Source organism: Salmo salar, chromosome ssa11 (genome assembly GCF_905237065.1).
Source record: "Salmo salar chromosome ssa11, Ssal_v3.1, whole genome shotgun sequence".
NCBI lineage: Eukaryota > Metazoa > Chordata > Actinopteri > Salmoniformes > Salmonidae > Salmo > Salmo salar.
The window spans coordinates 80,190,833-80,202,459 of record NC_059452.1 but is presented as its reverse complement, the minus strand read 5'-3'; the positions used below and the strand labels follow the sequence as shown (position 1 = coordinate 80,202,459).

The 11,627-nt window shown below is 40.6% G+C and overlaps 1 protein-coding gene across 4 annotated transcripts; it reads right to left on the bottom strand.

Annotated features, from left to right (window-relative positions):
• Positions 1–1,303: 1,303 nt before the first annotated feature.
• Positions 1,304–11,075, bottom strand: LOC106563287 (T-box transcription factor TBX3-like). Of its 4 annotated transcripts, none has more exons than XM_014128755.2 (7): positions 10,010–11,075; positions 8,809–9,091; positions 8,158–8,322; positions 6,779–6,855; positions 5,990–6,147; positions 4,381–5,027; positions 1,304–3,211 (listed from the first exon to the last, which is right to left on the bottom strand). In XM_014128755.2, exons 1-7 carry the CDS (start codon positions 10,408–10,410, stop codon positions 2,771–2,773), a joined length of 2,172 nt encoding a protein of 723 aa, XP_013984230.1. In that variant the 5' UTR covers positions 10,411–11,075; the 3' UTR covers positions 1,304–2,770. The 4 variants fall into 4 exon arrangements, with proteins under 4 accessions (XP_013984230.1, XP_013984232.1, XP_013984231.1 ...); XM_014128757.2 differs by having other exon boundaries at positions 8,158–8,304; XM_014128756.2 differs by having other exon boundaries at positions 8,824–9,091.
• Between the last annotated feature and the right edge of the window lie 552 nt (positions 11,076–11,627).

Sequence of the window (11,627 nt, the reverse complement as noted above, 5' to 3'; positions counted from 1 at the left end):
CTCCCCTCTCTCTCACACACACGCATGCAGAGAGAGAGAGAGAGTGAGAGAGAGAGAGAGAGAGAGAGAGAGAGAGAGAGAGAGAGAGAGAGAGAGAGAGAGAGAGAGAGAGAGAGAGAGAGAGAGAGAGAGAGAGTTGAGTCGGGGTGGATACTGCAGTTGTTGCTAATGAAATACACCTCTCGGAGGCTATAGCTCACCCTTGTACGACAACTCGAAATAAAAGTCCAAAATCAAAATGTAGAATCTAACACTCTAATCGAATCAGTTTATTACTCCACCAATATCGGACAATGAAACGAGGCGAGGTAAACATGAAACGATCTACCACACCTATAGGTGTTTAGACGCTTCTGAATGAATAAGCATTCACTACGACATATTTCAATTACTATAAACATACGGTTATTACATGTATATGCTCATTCTGCATTATTATATTTTATTGCAGGCCTTTTTTTATGTAGTTTTGGTGGCACCAATTATTTCTTAATTTTCAGCAAACAAACACATCGACATAAGGTTTGATTATTTTCAATTGGCCAAAATGTTTCTATAAACTATTCTCCACTCAAATGTTCAATGTCTGGTTGAATACCTTCACCACACACTAGGCTACATCGTGTCAGGGTCCACACACTGTTCAAAGTAATCATCCTCCTGCAGTGCTTTGTCAGGTTATTGTGTAGTTTGTGTAGTGTTCACTAGGTGGCGTTACGTCTGACATGTCAACGGGAAAATCCTGTTCAACATTATTGCAGACGCAACGCCCCCTTCTGTGCAATAAAGTCGAGTAAGATATCCAAGGCGCCAGGTGAGCAATAGACAGAGCAATTGAGATACTTTGTGTCATGTTTACTCCTATTCCCTAGCGCCACAGCCGTTACTTATTAACCATACAATATACAAACAGAGATATGATGTTGTTAAACTCATGACTCTAGGCGCAGAGAGGGCAATCAAGTTATTTTACATTCTTTAGGATTCAGCTTGGTCGAAATAATCAGTCAATAGGCTACTCAGCAGGCCCATAAAACACACGCACACAATGACTCGCTCGTCGCGGTCTCGTGTCCAGGAAGGAATTCCAGGTATGATAGCTTAAAAGAGTTTGAGAGGATCTTAAGAGCATTTCTCCACTTTTTGATCATAGTCTAAACGCCTCTATCTCCAATTGCTGAAGTGGACAAAGTGTGGCAACACAGATTTGGTTGGAGCAATTACCTCACCTTTTAATTTGTCCATATAGTTTTACATAATATAGTTTACATAATCTAAAAAAACTGACACATGGAAACGTATGAAGACTGCATTTCAATATTTTATTGAAACTTTCAAGAACACATTGTTGATGTTGTAAACCACACAAAATTCGAATACAACATAACCCAATGACAACTTTAGAAACACAAAATAAACCTTCATATTTCAATAAGATTCTGCACTTTTACTATCAGGCGGCAATGTTTTAAACAGAAAATTATTATATTTTGACACACGTTTCTTTTCTATTGAGAGAAAATGATTCATAATTTTTCAAGCCGTTGGTGCAGTGTGCTCTTTTTTAATTCGTCTGAACAGTAGCACTTAACACACCGAGACAACAGGTAAAGGTAAAATGGCACATGAGTGTGTCCGCTAAAATAACTAGCTCTGTGGATATTTGGGGTACAGGTAAATCCATATTCAGGGGATATAAAATGCAGATGGCAAAACAAGGATAATATCCCACAAACTATCTTTACACATGTATATCGACAATAAATTAAGGACAGATCCCCGAAAACAAACTAGTCTGTTCTATTTACACGCAATATCAATATGAAATAATTACATAAATATTTGTATATATCACTATTTACATTTATAATCAATATTACCTTTTCAATGTTATTTCAGGTTTCCTTTGCCAGTTGAATACTTATGCTGGATTCGGCATGCGATTTTAGGACAGTCTTAACCACTCGCACATGAAGTTTATAACCTCGGTTCTGTTTTGGCCTACTTCAAAAAAGTGCCAGCATATGTATTTCCATAATCCTGTGTTTATACATTTACATACAGAAAAATTCGTTCGTAAAATCAATAACCGACGGGCAATTGATTGACTCCTTAGCAAAAAGGGAGGGAGTTAAATATTTTTTTTCCAGATTGGTTTTAAGATCAGCCTGAATCATGTTTTTATCCTTATTCGTCTCATTTCAATTTGGTGAAAATTAACCAACTAAAAAAAAAACTAAAAAACCTACAGTCATAAAAGGGACATGTATTTTTTTGTAGGGCATGCAAAGTGTCACCTACCCTATGAGCATAATGATAGTCTTCAAATAGTTATGCAGTAATACCTCAAACACAACAGTCTATAATATAAAAGGAACTGAATTCAAATAATTATAACCAATTCAGAGTGCATATTAAATCAAACAAATGTTGTTAACTCAGTAACCCGAAATAAAATAAACGTATAGGACACAGCAGCAACTTATCAAAGATCTGGGAGTATCATCCATGCCAACCTTTCAGTTTCAATACTTGTATGGTATTCAAATAACAGGACAAATTCAAAGTGTTGTTTAATTGAACAAAAAAGAAATATAGCATACATTAGATGTGTAGGCTATATAACCAAAGTGCATTTCAAAATCTAAACTGTTCAATAGGTCCGTTTTCTAAACCCACATCCGCTAGAAGGGTGTCGTCATACTCGTCCTTGTCCTCCTTATCATCATTATTATCACAACAACAACAACAAAAACAACAACATTAGAATCTAAGGGGACACGCTTTGTGTTCTGTCCTGTTTTTGATCGAGTCCGCTGACCAAGCGCTGAATGCTCTGCAACTCGTTAGTGGAATCTTTCCCAGAGCAAGTTTTTGGGGACAGGGAGACCGAGCCGGACGATATGGTGGACGACCGGCTGGTGACCTCCGAGGTGGAGTCCTGGGTGGCCGAGACTGGGCTCATGGCCATGCCGTCCCCTTTCAGCTCGGTGGCGCTGCTTGCCATGGAGGGGATGGCGGTGGTGAGCAGAGTGCTATCCGGAACGCTCATAGGGATGGAGTAAGGGCTGTACCTGAGGCGGGGGCGCACTGCGTTCAGGAAAGGGTGTCGGTGGACAGAGGAGGAGGCTGCGGAAGAGGCTGCCGCCGCTGCTGCCATGTACGTGTAAGGGTAAGGGAACAGGCTCCCAAATGGAGACATGGCCAGGCCCTGTGGAGAGAGGAGGGGAAGGATATAAGTTTAACTTTAGCCTGCATAATATAATCCAACAGACGCTAGCTTCGACGCACCATAATAACACAACCAAACTGGAAAAATAGGCTACACTTTTATTTGTCGCAATGTACTTGACCTCTGTTTCTGTATATCTTGAATGGAGGTCATGTAGCGAGTGAGCGTGAATAATGAATCCAGACACGTGAGAGATCATGGGAAATGTTATGTACTGTAGGCTACTTTCACTTTTCTCATAAAGCGATTTACAAGATTATGCTTTTCTGTGGCCATGAGTATTATGGTTTAGGCCAATAATGAGAGTGTGGTGTAGGGCTTAAGCCTATTACCAATACAGGTATTAAGCCTTAAAATAAACACAATATAAAGTTCTACGCTCGCGTAAAACGATGAAAACCTTCCGAGAATCAAATTGTCAAAACATTTAGTTTTTCTAGTGTTAGGCGATATCTTAGACCCACCACCATGTGATATCGTGTTTTATGCAGCTTTGCAAATTGTTCATTAATTGCTCATGCAAATACAAATGATTTATAGCCTGTTGGCATATGATGCTGCCCAAGTACAGCACATAGCAACAAGGAATCATTTCTGCAACACGTTTTTTGAAAGTAGGCCTAGATGGTAAAACAGCAAATCTGTTGTGTATTTCAGATAAGTTGATTTCCCTCCCTGAACCAGTGAAGCATTTTAAACATTCGCCATGTTCCTCTAAAACACAGATTTAATGAATAAGTTCATATCAACACTATAGCCTAAAACTATTATTGCAACGCTTAGGTGGTCTCTTCCCAAATCCCAACATATGCTTTAAACAATTGAGACAGATAATATCCACACCTTCCAGGTAAAATCCAAGTAAACTTGAGTCCATATAAAACACATTTGGTTATTATTTATAACACAATTGTCTACAATATGCTCACTCCTGTTGTGCCATTCAACGCCATAAGGAAAAAGCTATTAAAACGAAATGGAAATTAGCCTATACTTTTTTCGTTACATTTACACATAAACTAATGGAGACGAGAACACCTATGCTGGCATATATAGTCCAGTAGGCTATATCAGTCCAAATGTAACGTAAAACGCGAGCACACTGGCATTACTGTTAGTACTGCTGATGGTAATAAAACAGGTTTTACCTGTGATGCCAAGACATGTTGCTGCAAATGAAAAGGCAGTCCATGAGCTCCCGTCAGGCTTTGCGAGGGTGACGCCATACTGGCCGTGTCCATGGTGCTAACCCCTCCGGAGGACACCGCTGCCAGTAAGGGGCCCATGCCCGCGGCCATATTCGAGAACGCGCCTCCCATGTTAAACTGACTGGGGTGCAAAAGAAAGGGATGCGCGCCGCCTAAGTGATTGAAAAACTGCTGTCCCGCCAAACCCGGTGGAAATCCAAAATGATGCATGTGACTCTGGCTTAAGTGCGGACTGCTGTCAGTTTGAACAGTCAAAGGCATGTAGCTCTCCTTGCTTATAGACCTGCACTCGTCCACTTTGGGCTGGTCCCCGTTTGGACTCTTGAGGTCTTCTCCGGACCGAGTGGTGCTGGAGATAACGGTGATGGGGCTCTGTCGTGAGTCCGCCTGGCTTTTCTCAGTCCTCCGGGCGCTTTCCCGAGACCGGCCGGTAGAATCATTGACACCGAATTGATGGCCTTTAGTCGGGCTCGCCTCATGATCCTTCCCATCCTCCGTGGTGGTTGAGATCTTACTGGAGTCCGGCCCATCCTTTAGGTTGCCATCTTTGCTCTCATCGTCGCTGTCTTCGTCACTCTCGCAAAAGTCTATCAGGAATGAGTCAAAAGTTAGTGATAAACGAGGAAGGATGATTAATTAATTCAGTTAATCAAGATTCATTTCGTTTTGAGTTTTATTCTTCAGATAGGCTTATACAATGATCATAGGCTAGGCTATAGCCTACGTGATGAGGGATGGAACTCATACGGTGAAGACATTTTTCATGACTTTCGATTGTATAGGCCTATGATGTGGAAATATTCATTTACAACGAGATATATAATCAGTATAGGTCTTAATTAGCCTATATCACATATTAACAAATAGGCCTCGTTTTTAATCCATGCTCTTTTGAAGGACATTAGCCTAATGTGCGTTCTGCCTACACTTTCTGGCTAATCGTGCTAAGTAGGCCTAATATTACGGGGCCTAATACTAATTCCATAATGTATTGGGCTACATTGAAATCCAGAGGCTACTTATTTTTTGATAAACCTTCAGCTTATTGATCACGTCCTCCAAATTGTCCTCGTTTTAACTATCCGTAATGGTGTGTTTTCACAATTCTGACGATTTTCGTCGTTCAGATAACAGCCATACGTTCGTGACTATGTATAGGCCCACATCTCGACAGTTTGTTTTATGTTTCACTTGATTCTTTATCCAGTAAGCTTTATCATTTTGGTAGATATATTATTCAATTGATTGCTAAATGCTTAGCACGAACATGAGATCCATCCTGTGAATGTGAATTACAAGAATTAGCCTCCATACACCTTATATAGTTTGTAGGTTATTGTTGGCGCAAGATAACATTCAATAATTTGTAGTGCAATTATTCAACACAACAGGCATACTGATATCGAAAGAAAGGAATCTGGATTCAAACTAAATCCAAAATGTAGCCTACTTACTGGAAAATATTTCTCAGCCCACTACAGGCATAGGCTACTATGCTATTTGGGTCTGTGAGATGTGAGATGCGGAAAGTAGATCTGGGCTCAATTACCTTTCAGGTTGGGAGGCCCCACAGTAGACACCGCGGGAGATGAGGCCTGGCCGAAACACTTGAATGACGCCTGCTCGCCAGAGGAGTCGTCGGACGTCCCGTTCTCTTTTTTCTGATGCTCCTCGTATGAGCGAATTGACTGCAGGGCCAGCTGTTTCCTACATTAGGCACAAATGTTATTGGTCATCACAACTATTCGTGTGAAAAACTAGCCAATCATGTATTCAAGGTAAAAAAAAACGTGGATTGCCATGAAGGCTACCATATATGCGTAGATGGCTAATTTTGATGGCAGATTATGAAGATGCATTTTATCATTCAAGATATATGTCTGTTCGAAGAAATCAATCTATTCAAACCCACTGCAGACAACTAATAACCCACAGACCAAACCATGTTCTTGTTTACTGTTGTCAACATAGTTCAAGAAAAGTTTTTGAAGAGTTAACTATCAATAACGCTAAACTCTTTCTAGAGGAGTTTCGAAATTGCATTTTGCTCTTGCGATCTCTGCACTCTGAGAACCATAACAATGTAAATACAACATAATAAGCTATGTCTATTAGCTTTTCCAACTCATAAATAAAACGTCAAAGTCATAGTATAAATGTAGGTTGAAGGGATTGTCATAAAATGATTCCCTTTTGCAACTGCAAGGACAGTCGTGTAAGCCGACCGTTTTTTGGAATTCACTAACATCACAGTCAGACTCCGTGTCTATAAAATGTGACTACAGGAGTCGTTACATTTTTGCAGTGCAGTAAGGGAATAGTTACTTCTACTCCTTACCTTTTCTCTCGTCTTCCATTGCCAGTGTCACGGAATCCTTTGGCAAAAGGATTATGGTCGATTTTCAATTGTGTAATCTGAAATAAATGAAAATCAAAGTTGTAAATATTCGTTAGGTTTTGTGGAAGTAAATTGAGTGACATTTATCCTCGATTCTTTATTCAAAATTTTTCATAAGCCTATGTCTTCACTTAGGTCTATGTGTTAACCCTTAAATCCTAGGAAGTGGAATATTGAATATATATATATATAATTGAGCCATCATCTGAATGGTTGGAAATTATTTTATAATTGATTCTCAAACTAGTGATAAGACAAAGGTCTGATGCTATATTTTCAACACACACACACACACACACACACACACACACACACACACACACACACACACACACACACACACACACACACACACACACACACACACACACACACACACACACACACACACACACAATCTCTCTCTCTCTCTCCCTCTCTCTCTCTCTCTCTCTCTCTCTCTCTCTCTCTCTCTCTCTCTCTCTCTCTCCAGACAGGTCACCCGCTCTCACCCCTAACGCTCAGATCCTCCCTCGCCCCCATCTCACCATTGCAGATATTTTATATCCATGTACAATGCATAGTACTTTATGTCAACTCTCGCAGAGCTATCACATTATTTTCCCCCACTCACTTCCTCTCGCCTTCTGCCCCTCCCATGTGCACATTTTGGCAGGATTTACAATATTCTTCAACCCATGTGGCTGCCAAACATTTACAGCATTTTTGCTTGACCCAAGTGGCCAGAGGTAAGACTAAGCTAACATTTCTCCCTTATATCAAAGAGCCACCATAAGATATGATGTTGATTAGCGGTGTGCCACGTGGAATTAAATGTTACCACCAGCCAAGCCGGTTATAAACAAAATGCTCATTTTCACTGACTAACTACACATTCTGTTCCCCCTCCTCTCTTTCTCTTTTCACACTCTCCCTCCTTCCCTCCCTCCCTCGTTCCTTGCTTTCGTTACTCTCTCTTTCTCGCACGCACACACACATAAACACACATACACACAGTCTGGGTCGTTGCCAAATTATTTCCATGTGATTAAATAGAATTAAGATAAACTGTATAACATACATCCCTGAGAATTCTGACCCACTCTAGCCTGGTTTGCTTAGTATGAAACACGGCATGAGATGACGTATACATATATCGAACACGATAGCTTGTAGGCCTAACACTCAAACAAGATCACATTTTACATATTTTAAGATGGCAAATGGCGCAGTGCTATTGGCTATATACACTACTTGACAAAAAAAGGAAGGCAAAATTCACTATCCAACTATTTAATGTATTTCATGAAAATAAACGAATAAAGTGTAATTCTCCCTACCTTGTCATTTTGATAGGCCGTTACTGCAATGAAATCCGTTTCAGGAAAAACGTAAGTCCTGAACGTGCTATAGGGTAGTTTGAGAATGTCGTTGGCTCTCACAATGTGAAATCTGGGCTGATATTTGTGCATGGAGTTCAGGATGGTCTGGAACAGTAAAGAATTCTAGATTAAAAAAAGATAAGCACACACTGATTTCTGCCTTTTGATGAAGATAAGTAATTTCATGTAGTGCTCAATCGTAGTTCAGGCTTACTTGGTAAAATGGAATATATTAGAACATTCTCCTGAATTTATTTCACCATCAGTGCATTTACCCCCCCCCACAAAAAAAAAACATAATAATAATAATAATAATAATAAAAGCAGTAGAATTACCATATAGCTTGACATGATATACAAGTTGGGAAAACATCAAAATATTAAGACCTCATGTTGGACACAAACCTATTCAATCGAAATGAGGCCTGTATATTTTGGTGAAGCCTTCTCAGCCCTCGGCCACAGACGGCCACAGAGAAGCAACGCCAATGGGGTTATAATTCTTAGACTAATAATAATGCGTGTGATAATAGCCTACGAATAACAATCATGATTACAACAATACATGCCAGAAATGTTTAGAAGCATGCAAATAAGAAAAAAACATACATTAGACGAACTTACAAATCCATGCTTGTCGGAGATGTTATTCGTTAGCTTGAGTTTGTGAAAATTTACGACTTTTGACATCCACTGCTCGCCAGTAGCCGGACTGTCCGGGTGAATGTACATCCTCTTTGGCATTTCGGGGTCGGCCTTCCCTGCCACCATCCAACGCGAGTTGTGAAATTTATACCTGCAGTCATCGGCTGCAACAATATCCATCAACAGAATGTACTTTGCTTTCTTGTCCAAGCCAGTGCATCTCACTTTGAACGGAGGGAACATTCGCCTGTGGAATGGAATAAGAAAATCACTTAAAAACAGTGAACTAGCCTACTTGACACTGTGACTGAATAATGATAGCCTACACACACACGAAACAGCCATATTTACATTGCTATTATACTATTTAGGATAATGACAATGTTACATACTGCTAACACTAAATTATTACAAATATTAGGATACATTTATTTGGAGGTCTATAGCAGACGTATATGCGTCAGCCATAAGATTGAATGCATGCAGAAATTATTAAATCAAACAGAGGCTTGTGCGAGAATACAAAACACTCGTCAGGCCTTCTTACACCCATGCCATACAAATATCTGCCACCTATAAATAATAAAAAATCGCATAACGTGTACAGCATGCATTGTGTAACTGTAATAACATTTGTTATTACACATTTTATCATAACCTATAGGCCTACATGTTGCAGTTTACATCTTCAAACTACTGATTTTTTTTTTGCAGTAGCGTAGGCCTACATTTTAGAATCGCTCACAGCTTAATGTTTTCATAATCACCACGTGTCATAAGATTTTCCAAGTTAAAATGTTACAGCCTTTGGTGTTGTATATTTTATAGTTTGGGTTGGGCTTTATTTTATCTCGTGTTGAGATTACATTCCCATGCAATGTGACTGTGACCATACAGATTCTGTCGATAGGACAGTTAGACTATGGTCATATTCAGCTGATTTACACAAATATAACCATGATAAATGAACTAGTTTGAAATGAAAATGTTGGCCACGATTCGCGGAGGTCCAGTTCCAAGCGCACGTCAATACATTCATTCCATCGAGAGGAATGCCATCGATGGAATGGTCATAATGATCTTCATAAAAACACAAGGCAGACTAATGTATTTCAGCTACAGAACATAAATATCTAATATTATAACATAAAAAAGTTTATCTTACCTTCCGGATTTCGTGATAACCATTTCAGTGCCTCGCTTGTGGAAAGTTTCCCAAAGTTCCTTCGCTTCCAGGTGAACTTTCGGGTCGTCTTCGACCTCTTCTTCAGGCTCCAGAGTCTTCAGAGGCCTCAGATGGGCTGCGGCTGCCTGGTGCCCCAGCGAGGAGAAGTGGAGGCCGGACTCAGCGGTGCCCATAAGCTGGTCCATGATAGGCTTTCCCAGGGCGCCCGGGAGAGAGAGGGAGCCGAGGGAGCCGTTGTGAGGTAGCGCCAGGGCCGGAAAAAAGGGCGGCTGGTGACCCAACATTGCACTCATGGCAAATTCCGGACCCCGGTGAGGTAAAAACGGATGGTATGCCATACTCGTTCCTTGTATGACTGGATCTCTCATCAGGAAGCTCATCCAAGTCCAGGCAGGTACCAAATATATGGATTTATTATGTTTAATACTATAGTCAGTCTATGCAGCCTTCTTAAAGAGCAAAACTTGTTTGAAAGTCTTGAGAAATCCACCGTCACAACTACAGAAATAAGCATCCACTTATTTTCGGCGGGGTGGTGTGAATGTTCTTTAGTGTCCTTCGCTGAGTTCCAACAGAGTGTCTGCAATGAGAAATTAAAAAGCACACTCCATTAATCTTCAGTTGTGATGAGATAAAGATTTTCTTCCGAGAGCACTTTTCTATGCGTTGTCTTGCGAACAATCTTCGAATTGAACCAACAAGGGTGAGTCACTGCGTTTTAATTGACTGTTGCGTTCTTTTCTTGATGTTGTTTACAATATCGCCATCCTTTTTAAAAACGAATTCGCTCTCATTGGCTTTAGTCCTGCTGCAAAAGCGATGTGTTGAAATATTTCGATAGCGCGGAACAATTCCTCTGTCTTTACTTGTTCCAGACATGCATCCTCACACGCACGCACACTATTTCTTCCTCTCTCTTTCACGCACACACACATTTCAGTAAAAACGTATGCGGAGAAAGGAGTCCGTTGACGGCAGAGAGGTGGTAAGGTCCCAGCACTAAGATATTACTAGCGCTTCTGTGCCCCATAGGCTTGACACTATATGGATTTGTTGCATGTTACGAGAAGCTGGGCTCTGTTGATTGGCTCTTTGACGCTTTCGGACCAATTGTGTGGCTTCGTAGGCGTGGTTTTAACAGGTCGGGTGGAGGGGACAGACTTCAGTCTTATAAAAAGGTGTTTGGAACTCAGACGCTGCCGTGAAACACCACTGGCCCAGTCAATGTTGTGTGGATATGTCAACATCGTCAGAACTAGTGCGACAGGTCGGTCTGTGGAACACTGCGAAGGAAAAGTAGCCCGAGTCTCAGTTGCTTTGTCCATAAGAAATGACTGTCTCGTATGCAGAGCGGCAGGGCTGGCCCCGTCATCAAAACATTGACTACATTTTAGTGTGAAATCGTGGAAGCTTTATTGTGTAGGCTATATGGAATGAATACATATACACAATGTATCGTCACTGTCATTGATTTTATCATTCTGAATTAATTTGATGATCAGAAATCGTCAGTTGTTCTCGGTTGTAGTGGTCTAGGCTACATACAACACCGGAAAGGAATGTTTGAACAACATGCAAGCTACCATTATCAGCACCA